Source organism: Triticum dicoccoides, chromosome 3A (genome assembly GCF_002162155.2).
Source record: "Triticum dicoccoides isolate Atlit2015 ecotype Zavitan chromosome 3A, WEW_v2.0, whole genome shotgun sequence".
NCBI classification, from domain to species: Eukaryota; Viridiplantae; Streptophyta; class Magnoliopsida; order Poales; family Poaceae; genus Triticum; species Triticum dicoccoides.
In genome coordinates this window covers 651,178,127-651,200,422 of record NC_041384.1, presented here as the reverse complement: position 1 = coordinate 651,200,422, position 22,296 = coordinate 651,178,127, and the positions used below count along the sequence as shown (strand labels likewise).

Genomic DNA, 22,296 nt, shown 5'->3' with positions numbered 1-22,296 from the left:
GGGGACGACGGGCGTAGAGGAGGCAGGCCGGCGAGGGAGGTCCGGCGGGGAAGCTCCGGGCGGCGGCGATCGGTGTCGGGGTGGAGGGACGAGGGGATCGGGCTCCTCCCGATCCAGATCCAAACAAGGGGGAGTGGGGGAGCGAGTGGGGTGTCGGTGGCCTAGGTCACGGGGGAGTGGGGGGTTAAGGCGGCGGGATGGGCCGGCCTGTTAGGCCCCGAGGCCATCTGGGCCGTGGCCCAGTGAGGAGGGGGATTCTCTTTTATATATTTTTTCTTTTGTTTTTCTGTTTTTAACATTTTTCTTTTATCTATTTTCTTTTACTATTTTAATTCATATTATTTTAGTTTTATGAAATATAATTCTAGCACCTAAATTAGTGGTAGCAATTATATCACTGCTACAATTATTCTTTTATTTATTAAAAGTAGTTTTCAATAATTTAATCATTTAAGTGACAATTAAATAAATATTTCAGCTATTGTTTCTATCATTTAGTGTATATAAGCATTTTATAAAATTTTGGATTCACCGCCATAATCATATATGATTTATTTGCTACACTTTGAACATTTTTTTATTTAACTTTAGAAAACGTTTATCGTTTAACTTTATTTTAAATTAGAATTTGAAAGGGGCGTGATTCACCGCAAGATTAATAACAGTAACCATGGTGACGTGGCATCATTATCGTGAGATTACTGTAGCCTAATTATCCGGGCGTCACAAAAGTGCGAAAAGTAAGGTTGTCGAACTCTTTTCCATTGTCAGTCTGAAGAGTAAGGATGAGACGCCCAAATTGCGTGCTGACATAGGAGTAAAAAGCCGTCAAAGTGGAGAGTGCATCCGACTTTCTGCGCAAAGGAAAAGTCCACACATAATGAGAATAATCATCAAGAATAACCAGATAATATAAATAGCCCGAATTACTAGGAACCGGAGAGGTCCACACATCGCTATGGATCAACTGAAAAGGAAAAGAAGCTATGGTGGTGGAGTTATTGAACGGGAGGCGAACATGTTTGGCAACACGACAGACATGACAGGTGTGATCCTTAATCTTATGACAACTGAAACTGAAACTCCTAAGAATATGATGAAGTGTGTCGGGGTTGGGGTGACCCAAGCGAGCGTGTCAGAGATCAACTCCAGCAGAGAGAGCGACCGGTGCGGTGGTGGTGGATGAGGGCGAATGCACCGGATAGAGCTCGTCGAGGCTATCACATCGATGGAGTACCATCCTGGTTCGAACGTCCTTGACACAAAAACCAAGCTCGTCAAATTCAACAGAGATAGGATTTTCACGAGTGAAACAACGAACGGAGATAAGATTCTTAATAAGATGCGGAGACACAAGTATGTTAGACAAAAATAAAGACGTAGAAGTAGAAGGAAAAGAAGTGTGCCCAACATGTGTGATAGGAAGTGTGGAACTGTCGCCGACAATGATGCGGCGATCGGTAGAGACAGGAGTGAAGGAGGCAAGGTTACCAGGATCAGCAAATATGTGAGCCGTGGCACCGGTGTCCATGTACCAATCACCACCTTCAGTGTAGTTGTTCAGCGTAGGAGCGGCATGCAGCCCGGTGAGTAGCACCAGGTCCCAAGGCGCCGGCGGCAGGGCCGACGAGGGGGGCGAAGACGCCATGGAAAAGCCGTAACCGCTGCTCAGCTGCGGCACCATACGGCCACGGAGCCGCGTAGTACGCATGATGCGCCGAGGGGGTCGGGCGCGCCGGGGGGACCGCGGGCAGCGAGTGGCCCGCTGACGACCCCCACCAATACCCGGGAGACTCGTACGCTGGCGGAGTCCCGTACGCAGAAGGAGACCCGAATGTGGAAGCGGGCGGAGCACCGTATGCCCTGTACGTGGGAACGGGCGGGTCGTAGGTGGCAGCCGCCCCGTACGACGGTGGGGCCGACGGCGGAGCCGCGCCAGAGGGCACCGGCGGCGGGAAGGCAGAGACGGCAGCGGACGGGCCGGCGGACGCCATCGCTGGTCCAACAGCGACGGTCGGCGCGGTCGACGCGGTTGGACAGCAGCAGCAATGCGGTTGGCGGTGCGGTTGGCAGTCGCGGGCGAGTGAATCGGGCGGCACACCTGATGGCATCGTGGGCGACGCGCCTTGCATGGCGCCGTACGCATAGCCATGCAAGGGCAGCGAGGCAAAACAAGGTTGATCCATTGGCTAGCCTTGCATGGCGCCGTTCGCATGGCCGTACGCATAGCCTTGCAAGGAAGCAAAACAAGGCTGGCTCGTTGGCTGCTCCACAGGCGGATGTTGACCCGCTGACTGGTGCCCCAACCAGGACATGGGAGCCCCGTATCCATGCGGAGGCGGAGGGGCAGCGCCGTAGTGAGCGGCAGCGGTAGGGTTAGAGGCCGAAGCGGCGGCCGGGGCAGGCGGAGATCGCGGTGGCGGAGGCAGCGACAATGCGGAGGCCATCATCGAAGCGATTGGTAGGAAGAGAGAGGGCGGCGCGGCGGCGGAAGGCTAGGGTTTTTTTAGGGGTAAAGCATTTATTCAATGAAACAAATAGAGGTCCACAGGTTCCCAAGTCGTGCAAGCAGTCTCATCTGCTCCAAAATAAACAAAATTAAACCTTAAACAAAACCCGGAATCTCATCTGCAACAATCTGCAGGATCGAATCTGGTGGCTCAGAAGGCCACACATTATTCCTAGCAATGCTAGTCCCCTCCTTTGCTAATTTATGCGCTGCACCATTAGCAGTTCTTCTCACCCAGCTCACTTTGTAGTCCTGAGTCGTTCGTAGGAGTGCCTTCACTTCCTCCACAGGTGGCCCGACCGCAGAGAGGTTCTTCATTTCTTCATTTATCATTGCCACCACATCCTTGCTATCCAGCTCGAGGTGTATGCGCTGAAACCCCCTCTGATTTGCAAAGCGGACCGCCTGTCTGCTAGCCATAGCCTGAAGTGTTTGAGGGTCAGAGATGCCTGGGAGAAACGCCGTCACCCCTCCTCCGTATGCACCATTGTGATCCCGAAGAACCACTCCTCCTCCCCCGCTATGACCTGTCTTCGTTGTAGCTCCATCCGTGTTAGCTTTTATCCATCCAGTAGCCGGTGGCCTCCACGCCTCAATCACCTTTGGGCCTCCTCTTGTAGTAGTTCTGTGATGCACCTCCTTCCACTCCTTGATATGAGCCATCACCCTGTCGGCCACTATCCTCGCCTCCGCGATCCGCTTACCGTCTCGCGCCTCGTTTCGAGCGAGCCACAGTCCATATAGCGCCTGAACCATCGTCTCTCTCTCCTCGTCACCTGCCTTGGCCATCCACTGTTGCATCCATGCTGATATGGCGGCGAAGGACTCGTCCATCACCGGTGGAGTGAAGACGGGGGCATCCAGATCTTCCTTCAACACACGCCAGAAGAGTTTTGAGTGTGGGCAGCCCCAGAATCGATGAAGAATGGTCTCCTCCCTGCCACATGCGACACAAAACACCCCGCCCTTAATCCTTCTTCGGTGCAACTCAGCTCCAACGGCCAGTCCATTACGCATTAACCTCCACATGTGGATCTTTGCTTTGCCCGGCGCGTTCGTGCCCTAGAGTGCTAGCCATGTGCGGTGCTTCTGAAGAGAAGATGACAAACCCGGCTGTCCGGTTCGAGCACTCTGAAGACTCATTCGCAGGTGGTACGCCGACTTAACTGAAAACTGGCCGTTCTTTGTGAAATTCCATGCCAGATAGTCGGTCGTGCCCGGTCCTCCCACCACAATCTGTTTTATATCGCATACATCATCAGGTGAAAACATCTCTTGGACCTTGTGTTCGTCCCAACTATCACCTGTTGGACCAAGCAGGTCGGCCACCTTTGTACGCCCTAGACATGGATCTGTCCCAGCGGCTTAAGACTTCCTTGCCTCGGGATCCAGTTGTCATGGTGCACATTGACAGAAGTTCCATCTCCGATCCTCCATACCAGCCCCTCACGCAACAGGTCCCTCCCATACAGAATGCTTCTGAAGGTGAAGGAGCCCCCACTTGGACACGTGGCTGACATGATACACCCCTCCGGGAAGTAATGTGCCTTGAGGACACGGGCGCATAGAGAGTCAGGGGTCTGCAGAATCCTCCAGGCTTGTTTAGCAAGCAAAGCTTGGTTAAATGCCTCCGTATCACGAAAGCCCATGCCCCCTTCTCTCTTAGCATGGCACATTTTGTCCCAAGAAATCCAGTGCACTTTCCTCTCACCATTTGCTGCACCCCACCAGAATTTCGAAGAGATTGATTTCAGGTTCCCGCACATCTTCTTTGTGAGGTGAAAACAGCTCATGGTGTGATTTGGAGTAGACTGGAGCACCGACTTAACCAGGACTTCTCTTGCCGCCTTAGACAGTCCTTGACCTTTCCACCCAGACACCTTCCCAGTTGCACATTCCCTTACATATTTGAACGTACCCTCTTTTGACTTACCAACCAGTGTTGGAAGTCCCAAGTACCTTTCGCTCAACGCCTCGGAGTTGATCCCAATGGCTTGTTTGAGTCCCACCTTGTCCTCATCTTTGCAACCTTTCCCAGAGAATATGGAAGATTTCTCAAGGTTTACTTTCTGACCTGAGGCCATCTCGTACTCAGCCAAAATGTCCCTCAAAGTTCGTAGCATCGTTTGAGATCCTTCCAGAAATACTATGTTGTCATCAGCAAAAAGTAGGTGTGTTACATGGGGGCCAGTGCTCCCAAATGACACTCCTTTGATCTTGTTCTCTTGTTGTGCATGCTTAAGAAGAGCAGAGAAACCTTCCACACAAAACAGAAACAAATATGGGGAGAGCGGGTCACCCTGCCGTTGCCCTCTAGATGGCACGAACCTCCGGGATAAGCCCCCGTTGAGCATGACTGCAAACCTTGCAGTTGTCACACACCTCATAACCATCGCTACCCAGCCCTCCGCGAACCCGAGCTTCCTCAATACCTTCTCTAGGAATATCCACTCCACCCGGTCATATGCCTTCATCATATCTAGCTTAACAGTGTGCAAAGGGTTTTTCCTCTTTCGTGTCCTGATTGCATGTACACACTCATACGCTACTAGGACATTGTCCGTGATCAACCTCCCCGGCACAAAGGCACTTTGCTCCTCGGAGATAAGAACCGACAGGATCACCTTTAGTCTATTTGTAAGTACCTTTGCCGCGATCTTGTACAAAACATTGCATAAGCTAATCGGGCGGAATTGTGTTAATAACTTCGGTGAGTTCACCTTGGGAATCATGACGACTACTGTATCATTGAAAGAATCTGGCGTCGCCACACCGCGGAGGAAGTCCCGCACTGCTGTGCACACGTCCTCTCTAACCATCGCCCAGTGGCGTTGGTAGAATAGCGCTGGCAACCCGTCAGGCCCCGGGGCTTTCGTCGGACCCATTTGGAACAGAGTTGTCTCTATTTCCGTCTCCATTCTTGCAGCCGTAAGCATTTCATTCATACCTTCCGATATCACCCCCGGAAAGAGTTGGAGTATGTTATCAGCGCGATTAGATCCCTCCGATGTGAAAAGCTTGTGGTAGAAAGATGCAGCCATCTCCCTCGTCTCGTCATTTGAAGTGCACTTGGACCCGTCCTCCTTGCGCAAAGCTCGTACTGTGTTTTCCCTCTTCCAGTGGGATGCCCGGTTCTGAAAATATTATGTATTTTGGTCGCCCTCCTTGAGCCATCCTACTCTGGATCGTTGCTTGTACATAATTTCATCGCGTTCAAAGACATCACGTAGCTTGCTCTCTATTTCTCTGACCTCGGCAGTTTGGCCAGTGCCAAGTGCCCTTTCTTTCGCATCTTTTAGCTGCTCTTTTAGCTTCACAATCTGCCTCCTAACCGACCCAAAGACGCGGCGGCCCCATTGCTGCAGGTCTCCCGAGACTCCTTGAAGTTTCTGGCAAACACTCGCAATATTTGTCCCGCGACCGCCTGCTTCAGACCAGGCCTTCTGCACCATCGCATCATACCCATCATGTTTGATCCACATCTCTTCAAATCTATACGGCCTTAACTCTCCATGTGCCGTGTCTAGAGCTGTCTCCATAGCATGGACAAACAACACAACATGGTCGGACTCCTCCGTTATCACATGTTCCACCGCGACCTCAGGGAAAAGTGTCAAGAAACCGTTATTACGTGTAGCTCTATCAAGCCTGCACTGAATATTATTCTCATCTTCACGTTTATTGTCCCAGGTATATGGATATCCTGAGAAGCCTAAGTCAGCTAGCCCGCAGTCGGACAAGCATTCTTGAAAGCTTTCCATTTGCGTAAAACTCCGTTGGTTCCCTCCTCTTTGCTCAGCTTGTTCAAGGACCTCATTGAAATCTCCTACACATAGCCATGGTAGCTCATCCTGAGTACGAAGGAATCACGGCGCGCCCCAACTCTTTTTGCGCAGCTCTGTTTTTGGCTCGCCGTAGAAACCAGTGAATCTACAGGTTTTGCCATCTATGTTAAGCTGTGCATCGATGAAATACTGGCACCATGGTCTGGTTGTAACTTGCACATTGTCTCTCCACCACAGCGCAAGACCTCCACTCAAGCCCTGGCAGTCAACTGCTACCCCACTCCTGAACCCTAGACTCCACTTGAGTCTTTCCATTGCACGAGCCTTCTTCTTTGTTTCTGATAAGAACACCACCTCTGGGTTGTAGGACCTGATCAGGTCTCCCAGTTCGCCAACCGTCGAGTCCAACCCCAGTCCTCGAAAGTTCCAAACAAGGATATTCATTGTGCTGTCAGTCTCGTCGATACGGTCAAACACACTAGACGTCTTCTGTCTAGTATCGCGAATGAAACTATCGTTACCCACTTGCCTGTCAGGGTCGCCCTTGACTACCCATTGCTGCTTTGGCCTCCTCTTCCTGTCCATGTAGCCGTGCTGATCTGGGCTCCTCGGAGATCTTGTCACATATTGTTGTCTAGGAAGCCGGATGTATCTACCACTGACCCGCTCCTTCTGCCTATATCTGCTATGGTTTTCAAAACCCTCATTGTCTCTCTCCCTCTGTTGCCTATATTGGTTGCGGAGTTCAGCCTGCCTATTCAACTGCCGTTGCTTCAAGTCATTCCTCAGATCCTTTTCCCTCTTTTCCTCCAAATCATCACGCAAGTCCCGTCCCCCCTGCCCCGCCGGCCAGTGCCGATTTTTGCTGGGACTGTTCACCTCATGTTCATCTTGCCTTTCCTCCTCGCCAGTGCGGGAATCGGCCGATCCATGAAACTCTCTGTTCAGATTCCTCTTAGCTGGTATATCACGAACGAACGCACCACTCCTTCCCTTATCTCCCTTCCTGCTCATGTCTCCATCACTAGACCTGGCACTATTGTAGCTGGTAGCATTGTGTGTGCTTCTGGATGGCCCCTCCTTGAAAGAAGAGGATCTACCTGGTGATGCCCGCAGCCACTCACCCCACTGAAGATCAGATTGCACCGGGGGTAGACATCCCTCCACTCCATGTACCAGTCTACCGCAGTCAAAACAAAAGTGTGGGATCTTTTCATATTCAAAGTCATACCATACCCCCTCCATGTCATCCTCTGACTCCTTCAGGTTAAAACATCTAACAAGTGGCTCGAAAATCGACAATTTGGTCCGAATTCTGAGTTGTGTTCCTTTTGCGAAGCCATCCTTCTCCACATCCACCTGCATTGTTTTACTGATCCAGTTACCTAGCGCCTCTCCAAATGCTTTGCATCTCCTATCTAAGGGAAGATCAGTAACCCGAACCCAACACTCCATCGTATCAAAAACCATCTCCGACGGCCTAACTTTGCCTTCATATTCCTTCAGCACCATTACATTAAAATCATATTGCCACGGGCCGTTGTTTAACGCATGTTTCCAGTCCCCCTCGCTGCCGAAGTGCACCTCAAACATGTTCCTCCCTATCTCCTTGAATTTTGCCTCGCGATGCAATCCCCATGCCTTGTACATGGCCTTCTCCAACCCCTTGAAATTCACAGTTCGAGGGGTGAAAGCCTTCCCTACCACCGCCCACTTTGTCGCCCTGGGGTGCTCCTGTCCAGCCGCGCTGAAGATAAATCCAGCAGCTCATTTCTCTGTTAAGACTAGGTCACCCATCCTTGCTACTAGGCAAGCTGCGTCCTCCAATCCCTTGCCCTCCACCGGTGATTTGGATTCGTTCCTGCTCCGCGAGCCCTCCGCCGCCCTCACAGAGGACGCCGTCGCCTCTCGCGGTGTAGTCGCCGCCTTTGGGGTTGAAGATACCTTCGCTGTCGCCGCCGATCTTGGAGTCGCTGCACCACCACTCATAGCTTTCTCCGCCACAGTCGTACGTCAACAGACGATCTGCTCGTCCAAGGGAGCGCCGTCGCCCCTTCACCAGCCACCGGAATTCTCACCACCACCGCACGGAAACCCTAACCCTAGCGCCTGATGCGATCGCCCCGCAATCGCCGCAGTCGCCTCTGTTGTTACTGCTTTGAGGTGGACCCGCGTACTATGCGGAAGGCTAGGGTTAGAACCCGGAAACTGATACCATGTAGAATATATGAATTGCACAATATATTGCTCTCGTGCATAGACATATATATATATATATGATGTACAAAGGTGGGCCACAGACCTCAACTATACAAAAGAACTAGGAGGCGGACCCAATACACAATATACACATAACACATATACTCAACAAAATCATCCAATGCCACCGCCATACGACTAAGTAAATTTACCGGTGTCGGGAGCCAGCGGTGAAGCATCCGCCGTCCACTGCTTATATTGGGAGTACAATGGTATGTCAGCTTGTGTCGGCTTTAACACCAGAGAGAGCCAGAGAGTGGGTAGAAGGACAATTGCATGCATTCTCTCTTTCCATGAAAAAGGTGTGTATTTTATTTTGTAGTCATATTTTGAATGATCGATATATTTTGAACTAAATCTCCGGTTTTAAAACTTTTTTTTATATTTGAATTCGTAGCGAGAAGATCGTCAGAACAAGATCAATTATGGATGCATTTGAACTAGTTTTATTTTTACTGATTTCATAAAACAAATTTCACTCATTATATAAAAACATATTTCACTCAATTAAAAAATAATTTTCACTCATTTTATAAAACTGCTTCCACTCATGTTGCCATAGTGGAATAACCATCTTGACAAACATACTAAAAAAATTGAGTGAAATACGCAGACTGCAATGCTATAATTTAAACGAGCTTAAAATTGAGTGAAATGACAAAAATGAAAAAGGCCGCTTCACACCAAAAAGATATATTTCACTTATTTCAAACAACTTATTTCACTTATTTCAGAAAACGCATTACCCTAGCTCAACTGAAAAACTATATTTCACTTGTTTCAGAAAAGCATTTTGCTGAATTGGAGATCTGTTTTCACTCATTACAAAATATATCTCAAAAAGTACTTTTACTGTTTCACTCATTTGAAAGAATATAGTTCCACTCATTCCGAAATGAGTATTTCACAAGTTTGAAAAAACATAGTTCTGTGATTTGGAAAACTGATTCACTCTTTACAAAAACAATCTCTTTACAAGTGCTTTCGCTCGTTACAAAAGATAGATTTCACTAGTTTTAGAAAACATATTACACTCATTCAATTGAAATACTATATTTCACTTGTTTCATAAAAGTGATTTCACTTGTTACAAAAGATAGATTTCACTCATTTCACTAGTTTCAGAAAATATATTACACTCATTCAATTGAAATACTATATTTCACTTGTTTGTAAGAAGTGATTTCACTCGTTACAAAATGTATGTTTCAATTCTTTGGAATAATTTATATCTATGAACTTAGTGAAATTTATTTTTTGAACTAAGTGAAAATCTATGAAACGAGATATTTTTTGAAGACTATGAAACATGTTATTTTGAAATCTAATTTAAAAATATTCAAGATTGATCTTGTTCTGAAGATCATGTTGCAAGGAATTTGAATCTATAAAAAAATCTATAATGATCACAAATGGAAACATATTTCTGACAAAATGGAAACGTATTTCACTAATCACAAATATCAGTATCAAAAATTAAAATACGCAGTTCCACACAAAAATATATTGAGTGAAATATGTTAATTGAAACGTTGAAAATTAAACTTGTTTCAAATATATCCAAGATTGCTCTTGTTCTAAAGGTCTTGGCGCAATTAATTCAAATATATAAATTATTTCATAAACAAAATTATAAGTTAAAAGATATGAATGATTAAAATTGTCAGGGGGTGAATAAAATCATGGGTTTGTTGGTGGGAGAGGAGAGAGTGAAATATGTTAATGGAGGGCTGTTGGCTGTGTTGGGGATCTCTGCTGACTTGTTTTCCTTCTTCTTCTTTGCTGTTTTGTGCTTGCCTCTGGTGGCCGAGCTAATGGTGGAACCCACATCAGAGAAATACTAACGCTTAAAGCCAGGGAAAGATATCAAATACGTGTGACTATATCGGGGTACACACCATGTGGCAGAATCCCATTGGTTGTGCGTTGCCCGGTAGCTCCCATTGCCGGTAAAAGAGACTTTGCGCACCGCCATAGGCCGGTGGCCGCGCAAACTGCTTTTTACCGGTGGCCGGAGGTACCGGCTAACCATCTGCCATTCGTCCACTTTGCGATTCGTGCGCTTTGCTGGCCCACATCTCACATATATTAGTGTATTCTTAAAGAGCATGGCGTATTCAACATTCTGTCACATCAGATGGCAGGTCCATTTCGGTGATAAAGTAGTACTTGATGCATGTCCGATCCATTCTCTCTTCTTGTTCAGGTAAAGATGCATCTGCATGCGAGATTAAATCCTGCCTTTTATTTTCTCTTTAGCAATTTCATTCATTCATATCTTTAAAACTATAATTCCATTTTATAAACATTTTATATATTTGAACTCCTGGCGCCAAGACCTTTAGAACAAGATAAATCTTGAATACATTTAAACATGATTAAATTTCAACGTTTCAAATGAGTGAAATCAGTTTTCTGAAATAAGTGAAATATGTTCTTTGAATTGAGTGAAACCAATTTTTTGAAATGGAAATAAATTTGTTTTTCATGTATATGAAACACATTTCAATGCAAAATATGTGAAACTTGTTATTTAAAAAATGTGTAATTAGTTATTTAAAAAAATGTGAAGCTGATTATTTCCAATCAGTTTTAAAAATATGTGAAATCTATCTTTGAAACAAGTAAATTTGTTATTTCAATTTGGTGAGTGTAATGTGTTTTTCTGAAACTAGTGACATGAGTGAAATCTATCTTTTGTAATTAGTGTAATCAATTTTTTGAAACAAGTAGAATATAGTATTTTAATTGAGTGAGTGTAATGCGTTTTCTGAAATGAGTGAAATGTGATAAATAAGATACTTGAAAAAAATTGAAATATATCCATTGTTCTGTGAAACTATCTATTTCAATGTTTGAAACTGATTTTTGTGATGAATGAAATATGTTTCAAGATATTTCATAAATACTAAGTGAAATTAGATTAGAGATTTTTTTGTAAAGAGTGAATCAGTTTTCCAAATCAGTGAAATGTGTTTTTTCAAACTAGTGAAATGATGATTTTGGAATGAGTAGAATTATATTCTTTGAAATGAGTGAAATCTATCTTTTGTAAATGAGTGTATTTTTTTTCTAAAACTAGTGAAATGAGTGAAATCTGTCTTTTGGAATGAGTGAAATCAGTTTTTTGAGACGAGTGAAACATAGTATTACAATTGAGTGAGTGTAATGTATTTATCTAAATTGAGTGAAATCTAATTATGTAATTGAGCATAATGTGTTTTCTAAAATGAGTGAAATAAGTTTTGAGATCTATATTTTTAATGAGTGAAATCAATTTCTTTAAACGAGTGAAATATAGTATAGTATTTCAATTGAGTGAGTGTAATGTGTTTTTGAAATGAGTGAAATATATCTTTTGGAAATGAGTGTAATGTGTTTTTTGAAATTAGTGAAATCTATTTTTGGAACAAGTTCAATTTGTTTTCTTAACTGATGTTTTTTTAAATGAGTGAAATCATTTTTTGGGTGTGTGGAAATATGTTAAATGGGTTATTCAAATAAGTTCAAATGATTATTTAAAATATATGAAACTGGTATTTATGGAATACATGAAACATATTTTAATGTGTTTGTAAAGTTGTTTATTCAATGTGTGAAACTGATATTTGTGAAATACAACTAGAACTGAAATATAAAAACTATAAAATTCAAATTGTTTAAAATATATCCAAGATCAGTCTTGTTTGAAAGGTCTTGTCGCCCTGAATTCAATTTTTTTTTCAAAAACAGAGTTTAGATTCAAAGCATATTTATCATCCAAAGTTTTCCCAAAGAAATTAATAGAGGTGTTGTGTGGGGAGAGAGAGAGGGGGGGATAATATATGTACCATGCATGCAAGTGTCCTTTCTCCTGACAAAAGTTGTTGCATGCAAAGGGACCCACATTTGTACTACCAGTGTATAGAGTTGGGGCTGCAGTTACTACTCCCTCCATTCCATAATGTATTGCTTCCTCTATCCTCGTGCTTCAACTTTGACCGTAAATTTAACTATCAAGACCGATTGCGGCGGAAGCAAAAATTATAGGGAAAACTTTGTTTTTGCCACTCTAGTTTTTGCCAACTTTGCTTATGCCACTCTAGAATTTGACATTTCACTTTTGCCACTCTTAGCTTTTGACAATATATCACTTTTGCCATTCCATGGCAAAAGCAAAAAATTTAAAGTGGCAATTGTGATACATGTCAAAAGCTAAGAATGGCAAAAGTGAAATAAAAAATTATCGTTTTTGCCACGAAATGGCATTTGTGATGTAGTGTGAAAAGCTAAGAATGGCAAAAGTGAGATGTCAAATTCTAGAGTGGCATAAGCAAAGTTGGCAAAAACAAAGTTTTCCTAAAATTATATCAGTGAATTCGTATTCGAAAGAAGTTTTTAATTATGTAACTTTTTCTCCCGCCGCAGTCGGTCCCGTACGTTAAATTTATGGTCAAAGTTTGACCTCGGAAAGCGTGAGCGCACTACATTTTGGAATGGAGGGAGTAGTTTATACGGACGGAGACCGCACGGATCTTGATGAAATGGACGAAGGGTGGATCCAACACCGATACATCCCGGCTCCAGTAAAATTACTTATTTGCCGGTGGCCGTTCCTTGTGCGCACAGTCATGGCCGGCGGTGCCGTAGTGCGTTCTCTAGATCTTGACGGTGACATCCTGAATTCCAACTTCCAACTCACAGGTCTGATGCACCAACTAAGAGATGATGAATTTTACCTTACGACAAACGAAAGAAACACAAATGATAAGGAATATGACGTAGTTGACGGTCACTCCGGCCCGGCTTATATAGGGAATAAATTACAAACACGAGGGTGTGGTACCCTGGATGACAAGGGAAAAAAATTCTTGTGCGGTGAAATTAGACATGATGAAGGATAGAATTGAGTGGCATTATTAGGAGGCTATCTTAACAAAGCTAGGTTCCCCTTGGGAAAAAAACTAGGTTTCAACATGTGCTTTGTGAGATTGATCATGAAATGTGTCTCATCTGTCAGGTTCTCGGTGAAAGTCAGCAGAGAACTTTTACCCTATTTCACCCCATCCCGGGGTTTAAGGCAAGGGGATCCCATATCACCATATTTATTCTTGCTTTGTGCTAAAGGAATTTCTTTGTTACTGTAGTTTTATGATGTAGGGTTTTGTTGACAGAGGTATAAGAATCAGTTATAGATCACCATGGGTCACTCATTTATTAATCGTAGATGACAATTTGATTTTCATTAATGCGAAAGATCAGAGAGCCATACGACTGAATAAGATATTAAGTATCTATATGGTGATGCTTCATGTTAGCGTGTCAATAGTGAAAAGAGCTCGATCTTCTTCAGTTCCAATACTCCTGGCGCGATGAAATAGTCTATAAAAGCAACCTTGGACATCCAGGTTGAGGCTTTCAGTGAAAGGTATATCGGACTCCCTAATGTTGTGGTTTGTATTATCAGCGGTACGGTCAACCACATCAATGAGGGATATCATGGGAAGATTCAAGGATGGTCTAAAAAACTGCTTGCTTGCACTGGTCATGAAACTCTCTTGAAGTTGGTTATTCAGGCAATCCCCACATACTCTATGAGTATGTTTTTGTTAATGAAGAAGGTGTGTCTATGCATTCAGTTTCTTGGAGTAATCTGGCAACACCAAAATGCAAGGGAGGCATGGGATTTCGGGACCCGCATCAATTCAATCTTGCACTGCTCGGTAGTATGGATGGTGTTTGGGCGCTATTTCCAGGACACAGACTTCATGCAGGCAACCGTTCCTAAGTCTACTTCAGCTACCTGTAAGGCGATCTCCGCTTGTAGGGAGGCAATCAAGGCCGGTTTTGATTAAGTGTGTTAGAGATGGGAATTCAATTTTTGTAGATAATTAGATCCCTGGGGAAATCTCTATAACTGATTGTTGAAGCCACCAAACACTTCCATTGAAAAGGTCTCTGATCCCATTGATCCGAAGAATTGTAGTGGCGGTAACAACTGATCCGGCGTAATTTCATTGCTCCGGATGCCGAGCCTATTCTGAATATACCTATCAGGCAGGGAGGCGTTCCTGCTCTCCATCGGTGTAGGTCAATGTTGTGGCCTAGGCTTTACAAAATTTTGCTCCAGTCCTGGGAGGGGTCACGGTCTATTGAGCATCGTTGAAGTTCCGCCAGTGCTTGGGCCTTTGAGAAATTTGGCAACTACACTGTGAAGACTTGCGTACGTGTTCTTATAAATCAAAAGGAACGCCTTGAGTCTCATGTGGGTTGGTCTGTGTCCAATGTTCTACTCTTCCTCGCTGACGATCGCACCTTAACTTCGAGGGTCTCACGCCCGTCGGACATGGACAGGGAAGGGAACAACAAGGACTTGGAGGACGGGTGCCGGCGAAGATTTAGACTAGGTTAGGGTTCGGACGTTTTGTTTAAGGAAATATGACAAAAATGTAGCGAATGTGCTCCGGTTTAAATGAAAATTATCCTGGTTACATGAAAGTGTCGGTTTGGTCAAATCTACTTTAAAATGTATAGAGGTACGGTTGGATGACCGGCTTCTATATCCAGACTCATTCGCGAACGGATGCCGTGTCCGTTTTAAGGATCAGCATGGAGATGCCCTGCCACCTTCATCATTGTGAAGTTACGCCTTCGTCCGTTCGTGATTTTTTTGTCCCCACGAAACAATGTGTATATGTCTCCTTTAATCTCGTTTTATATAAGAGCGTGGCTAGATCTTAATCAAGCGACGTAACATATAGAAAAAAAGGACGGGGCGGCGCCTGCGTTTGCTGTGGGTGCAGCGACGGAGCGAAATCCTCGACGTGGCGACGGTGCCGGAGTACATGCACTACGCGCAATGATAACCGGAGATGGGCGACCAGAAGACATGATGACATGATAAAATATAGATCAGCCAGTTCTCCTGTCTGATCAAGCATCGTTATCATCAGACCAATTTGCCGCTGCAAAGGTGTCGAGCCCCGTGAGAGAAAAGTGCACATGGAACCAACTCTCTCATGATCCTCGCCACGAGCGACGACCTGCCGCCATCAGTACGGCGCCTCAAGATAAACTGTGCCAGACAGCTGAGCTTTTAACCTTGGGTTGACAACCAAGAAATGAGAGATCCGCTAGAGCTTTTAACCTAGCTAGTAGGCCACTCCTCCTGCGTCTCGGGTAGTCAGACTGAAACTGGATCACTCGCTCACTGCCACGTGGGCCCCACGCCGAGCTGTCAGGCTGCCCCCACAAGCCATAGACTCCAGCGCCGAGTAATTTCACCCGACTAGATCGGTCGATTCGGTTCGCACCTTTTGTTCGCGCTCTGGCGCTTGTTCGTCCGCCGAAACCAATGGCGACCGTCGCGGGCCTTATCCGGCTCCTCCTCGTCGCCGCGCTGGCGCTGCGCCAGGCGGCGGGGGAAGTAAAGCCGCCGCCGCCGTGCCCGCTCGACCTGGGCTACGTGCGCACGTTCCCGTGGGACCGCGCGCCGTGCGCGCCGCCGGTCTCCAACGTCACCGCCTGCTGCATGACCCTGCTCTCCGTGCTCGGCATCGGCCTCGCCGCGCGCCTGCGCGCCACCGGCCTCTTCCGCCTCCCGTCCCCGCCGGCCTCGGCCGCCTGCATCCGCGCCTTCTCCGACGCGCTCGCCTCGCCGCCGCTCTCGCTCCCGCGCTCCCTCGCGCCAGCCTGCTTCCCCGTCCCGTCCCAGTTCGCCATCTCCCCGTCCTACTGCGCCGGGGTCACCACCGCCGCGCAGTACGTCGCCACCGTCGGTGATGTGGCTGCCGGGGAACTCAACTCCTCCTGCGGCTCCAACCTCACCGACACGTCCTTCTGCTACGCCTGCCTCGCCGCCGGAATCCATGCCTTGGCTCGACTCACAGCTGCCGCCGGCAAAGCCTCCAACTCCCTCAACTGCTTCTACCTCACCGCCCTCTACGCCGCCGGCGTGTCCAACTCCGCCGGCCCCACCTCCCCTGCCACCGCCGCATGCGCCTTCGGCCTCGCTCTCTCCACCCCATCCCCCGCATCCTCGAATGCCTCCAGCTCCATTACCCACACCAACATCGCAGTCGCAACCGTCATCCCGATCGCATCCGTCCTCCTCGTCTCCCTCATAGCGCTGCTCGTTTGGACGAAGCGGCACGACGGCATCAGCGGCAGGAACCGCGGTTTGTCCGACGAGCGGCGGCCGTCGCGGCAGCGACCAAACACCGGCTCGGTGCTGTTCGACATCCGCGAGCTGGCGAGGGCGACCGGCGGGTTCGCGGAGCGGAACATCATCGGCCGCGGCGGGTTCGGCGTCGTGTACCGCGGCGTGCTCGCGGACGGGTCGGTGGTCGCCGTCAAGAAGATGCTGGACCCGGACGTGGACGGCGGGGACGACGAGTTCGCCAACGAGGTGGAGATCATCAGCCACTTCCGGCACCGGAACCTGGTGCCGCTGCGCGGGTGCTGCATCACCGACGCCGACGACCCCGACGACCATGGCAGCAGGCAGATGCTCCTCGTGTACGACTACATGCCGAACGGCTCGCTCGACCGCTACATCTTCCAGCAGCAGGACGGGGCGGCGGTGATGCTGCCGTGGGCGCAGCGGAGGAGCGTGATCCTGGACGTGGCGAGGGGGCTGGAGTACATGCACTACGGTGTCAAGCCGGGAATCTACCACCGGGACATCAAGGCGACCAACATACTCCTGGACGAGGACATGCGGGCGCGCGTGGCGGACTTTGGGCTGGCACGCCGGAGCCGGGACGGGCAGTCGCACCTGACGACGCGCGTGGCCGGCACGCACGGCTACCTCTCGCCGGAGTACGCGCTGTACGGGCAGCTCACGGAGAGGAGCGACGTGTACAGCTTCGGCGTGCTGGTGCTGGAGGTGATGAGCGGCCGGCCCGCGCTGGACCTCGCGGAGCCGTCCGGGATGGTGCTGGTGACGGACTGGGCGTGGATGCTCGTCAAGGCCGGCCGGACGAGGGAAGTGCTCGCCGAGGCTCTGCTTCGGGAGAAAGAGTGCCGGGCGACCGTGGAAGCCATGGAGAGGTTCGTGCTCATCGGCATCCTGTGCGCGCACGTCACGGTGGCGTGCCGCCCCACCATGCCGGAGGCGTTGAGAATGCTGGACGGGGACATGGACGTGCCGGACTTGCCGGACCGGCCGCAGCCGTACGGCCAGAGAATCCCGTTCGACGAAGGCGAAGGCAACTTCAGTGCCTCGTCGGTGCTGAGCGGCCCGTTCCTGGACTTCGGCGACATGCTCAGGTGAGGCTGGGTCAGGGGTTGATACACGAAGCTGAAGCTGGACTGGAATTTATGTACTTTCACATTTTGCATACTGCAGTAAACTACACCTTGTAACTGAAGTTCAGAGCATTGTATTATAGCTTTTCATTTTGTTGTATAAATGGATTGTGTACGACACTATCTTCTGCTGAAATACCGAATGAAACATGTAGAAAGATGCTGATGAATGAAATAAAGTTCACATCAAATCAAGATTTTCCACACTGTTTTTTGCTGTCATTACAAACTATTCACCGTCCGGCAACTGCGGTGATCAGGAAACAACATGCAGATACAATACCGGTCTACTGATATTTCAGCTCCAATGGTGGTGCAAACTTACAATAGGGCAGACCGGCAGGCGGCAGGCGGCAGCCGCGCGACTTCTAGAGCCTGACCGTATTGGCACACCATCAAGCTACTATGTATAACATGTTCAATTGTTCATCCAAACAGATAACAAATGAAGGATACAACTGGCAAAATGCAGGATGGACATACAAGCCAGTGGGGGATACATTTGATGGAGTGGCGCGGAGAGTCGGCGGCCTAGCTGTCCTCCTGCAGATTGGGGTGGCTAGGCTGCACGCGGAAGGTGATCGGCATCTGGGCTGCAAAGTCCCTGTCTGGATGGTACCCAAGCTCAAGATCCCTCATGCTCCCGCTCAAGGCGATATCATACTGGTGCTGGACAAGGATGAACAGAAGCAGACAGTCGGTTAGGGAAGCCTTCAGCGTACACAGTTCCTTTGGTAACAACTAGTGCAAATATAATTTGTAGATGACATTCATGCATAATGTAGTAAACCTGCAGCCCCTATCCCCCACTATATGCTCTATTTGCAAGTTTTGAGCTCTTTTTCAATGAAAATCCAGGTGGGGACTGCATGGTTAATCAGGTGGTATTACCGAATGATTGTAACCATTCTTATTGATGGAAGGATCGTTGAGTGTGCGTGCATTCAGCTCATTCAGAAATCTCATGTATGTTCCTAACAGAACATAGAATGTACTCCCTTCGGTCCTTTTTACTCTGCATATTAGAATTCTTTGAAGTCAAACTTCACAAAGTTTGACCGTATTTATATGAAAAGATATCAACATCTGCCATGCTAAAGTTATACAATATGAAACTTTAAGTCATGATACATCTATTGGTATTGATTTCAGATTATGAATGTTGGTACTTTTTTCTATAAAGTTGGTCAAACTTTATGAGACTTGACTTTAGTCAAATCTTATATGCGAACTAAAAAGGACCGGAGGGAGTACCTACTGTTTGATAAGTTTTTTTTAGAAAACGAAGCTTCCATTACCCCCAGCCTCTGCCGATGATGCATACTGTTTGATGAGTGTTCATGCAAAAGTTTATTAAAAATAACCAGCATTTAAACAGTCCGCAAATATAGTTTTTGTTCATGCAAAATTTTATGAAAAACAATCAGCATTTAAACAGTCCGCAAATATAGTTTTTGTTCATGCAAAATTTTATGGAAAACAATCAGCATTTAAACAGTCCGCAAATATAGTTTTTATTCATGCAAAAATTTGTGAAAAACACTCAGCATTTAAACAGTCCGCAAATATAATTTTCAGCTTACATGCTTAACTTCAGCGAAAACAGATGCAGCTTATTCAAATAGAAGCTCCACAAGTGAGCCATCTGCAAGGTCACTTACCACTTTAAAGGCCAGCAGCTTGTTCTCATCTTCCAGCATCTTACCCTGCAGTTGGCCAATAAAACAATGGATGAGGGCAAAGTGTGAAAGAACTGCATTATGATCAACAAAATATGCAGAGCACGTAATCATGTATGCAAAACTAGGCCATACATGTTTCATGAGCCTGTCATAATGCTCCATCTGCACCAACAGAATAAAACATCAGAAACCAAAAAAAAATATCTAAAAAAAACATTTCAGTGGTGACAATGCTTATGATTTCAATCAACAAATCGAACAATTATAGTGCCTGTTTCTCATGCAGACTTGTCAGCCCATTATCAAGTGCTTCCTCAATCATGATCAGCTCTTTGGGCTGCAGCGAGTTCAGATCTTCGCCTTTCAAGTGTCTGTACCATCACAACGGGCGATTGCAATCTCAGTGTACAGGATATCCAAGGAAAAAGAAACATTCTGTCCAAGAAATTACCTGAGCTCGATCTGCATGTTATCATTCTCTTTCTTGATTCGATCAATCTCCGCACTGAAGCTCTGCAACATTGAATGTGTCCATCGGTGATAAGTCATTCTACTGTTTATTTTCCTGAACTACAGGTCATTCCACTCAGTCGATTCCACAAAATACAGGTGGTGTTCTAACTCTGAAGAGACTTTTTTGGAAAAGGATTTCAGCCAGGCTTTTAAGAAAGCAACTCTAGAAAAAGCACTCATTGATGTGTTTTGGAGGTCAAGAATTACCTTGTGTTTCTCATCCCACAGTATCTTCCCGGAGTTGGTCTGGTACTTCTCCAAGATTCTTGATAGCCTATGTCCCACCAAAGCGATTCATCAATACACGGATAAAAAGGTTGCTAAACGTGCCATTAACAGAAACGGGTGATTCTAGATTCCGAAAATGTCATCCAGTCCAGGAAAAGGGGAGTATGAGTTGTTTGGTCCTACCCACTTAAAATTACTTTAAACGTTTTTTTAGAAAAGGAAAATTACTTTAAACGTACACACACGAAACCAGTCAAGCAGAAAACATTCAGGCCAACCCAATTCCGCTCATGGTAAGTTATTGATACGAGTAGCAGCATATGAATCTACTCCCTCCGTTCCTAAATATTTGTCTTTCTAGAGATTTCAACATTTGACTACATACGGAGCAAAATGAGTGAATCTACGCTCTAAAATATGTCTACATACATCCGTATGTTGTGTCCATTTGAAATAACTAGAAAGACAAATATTTAGGAACGGAGGGAGTAATATTTTACCTATCTGCAGTGACTATAAATGTACACTCCCATCCAAACACCGACAAGCAGCTAAGGATTGCATATTTGCCAGCAGCGAAGAACCCAACGTCAAAAAATTAAAGCACGCACAAGTCACAAACAGTATACTAGTACTACGAAGGAGCCGAGGAAAGTGCTCCTTAAAAACCGAGATTCAGGGCGGGAAAGGGGGCAGACACGGCACGCACGAGGTCTTGGGGGAGCAGAAGTCGTAGAGCTTGCCGGCGCTGGAGAAGACGACGACGCCGACCTCGGCGTCGCAGAGCACGCTGATCTCCTTGGCCTTCTTGAGGATCCCGTTCTTGCGCTTGGAGAAGGTCACCTGGCGGTTGCTCTGGTTCTCGATCCTCTTGATCTCGATCTTCCCGCGCCCCATCCCTCCTCCTCCTTCGTCCTCCGGCGGCGCCAGGAAGGGCTCGTTTCCTCTGGTGCTCTGGGGGCCGGTGCGTGCGTGGTGCGATTGGGGAATGGCGGTGGTGGGGACGGAGGTGAGGTGGGGAAGGTGGAGGAGGAGTAAAGGAGGCCGCCATGGGAGGAAGAGGAATGGTGATGGGGGGGCTTTCGGGGTGGTTCAGGGGTGGGAGCCGGAAACGGCAAGTGCTCTGTTTGCTTCGCTTGGCTCGGGCTTCGGTTGCCTGGTTTGCTTGCTCCGGTGTCCCATTTGATTTGATTGAGCGCTGAAAGCCTGTAAAAGCGGGGAAAAGGTCTTGGTTTGATTTAGAGCCTCTTCGGCAGTCATCCGGCTCCTCAAAATACGGGAGCCGGTGGAGCGCCACTTTGACGACTCTAGAAAAATAAGCTACGGCGCCGCTCCGCTCCGGCCGCTCGAGGAGCTGAGCCGTGGAGCGGAGAGCTGCCGAATAGAACTGTAACATCCCAAATTTTTAATTTGGAATGTTATACACTAAATCATCATTACATATCATAAGTATTGCATTTTGATTGATCCTAGAAATTCCACGCTACTCAAGGACTTTTGGAGAGAGTTGGGGATTCCGTTATTTTCATATTTGAGTTGTCTCAAATTTTGAAAATAGGATCATTTGATTTTATTTATTTTATCTTCAATTATTTATATTATAAAAATTATGAGAGAGGGAATAAAATGACTTTCCAAAAATAAAGAAATATTGAGGATTTAATAAAAAAACCAAATAAAATTTTATTTGATTTTATTTGCAATTTTATTTGAATTTAGGAAAAATGTGCGTTTTTCAAAATTGCATTTAGGCCCCAAATAAATGTTCATCCTGTGCGACTTGATTTTAGAAGCAGGGGAAAATTTATTTCGGGATTTTTGGAGTCTGTTTAGTATTTCTTTCGTTAGTTTTTCTGCACGGAATTATTTAAACAAAATTCGAACCGACTCCGGGCCGTACCCGAGCGGGACTCTGCCCGGGGGGCCTTTTTAAGCCGACCCCGCCGAGCCGCCGAAGCCCACCAGCCTGCCCGCCGAAACCCTAGCGCCGCGCCGCCCCGCGCCGCCTCACCGCCGCCTCGTCCCGCCCCGC

The 22,296-nt window shown here is 46.8% G+C and overlaps 2 protein-coding genes across 2 annotated transcripts; one reads left to right on the top strand and one right to left on the bottom strand.

Annotated features, from left to right (window-relative positions):
* The first annotated feature begins 15,706 nt into the window (after nucleotides 1–15,706).
* LOC119269947 (probable receptor-like protein kinase At1g11050) lies at nucleotides 15,707–18,036 on the top strand. The gene has a single exon (XM_037551894.1). It carries the CDS (start codon nucleotides 15,887–15,889, stop codon nucleotides 17,804–17,806), a length of 1,920 nt encoding a protein of 639 aa, XP_037407791.1. The 5' UTR covers nucleotides 15,707–15,886; the 3' UTR covers nucleotides 17,807–18,036.
* Nucleotides 18,012–21,289, bottom strand: LOC119269948 (MADS-box transcription factor 2-like). Its single transcript, XM_037551895.1, has 7 exons — nucleotides 20,974–21,289; nucleotides 20,244–20,310; nucleotides 19,975–20,036; nucleotides 19,795–19,894; nucleotides 19,656–19,685; nucleotides 19,503–19,547; nucleotides 18,012–18,510 (listed from the first exon to the last, which is right to left on the bottom strand). The coding sequence occupies exons 1-7, from the start codon at nucleotides 21,159–21,161 to the stop codon at nucleotides 18,373–18,375; spliced, it is 630 nt and encodes a 209-aa protein (XP_037407792.1). The 5' UTR covers nucleotides 21,162–21,289; the 3' UTR covers nucleotides 18,012–18,372.
* Nucleotides 21,290–22,296: the final 1,007 nt, after the last annotated feature.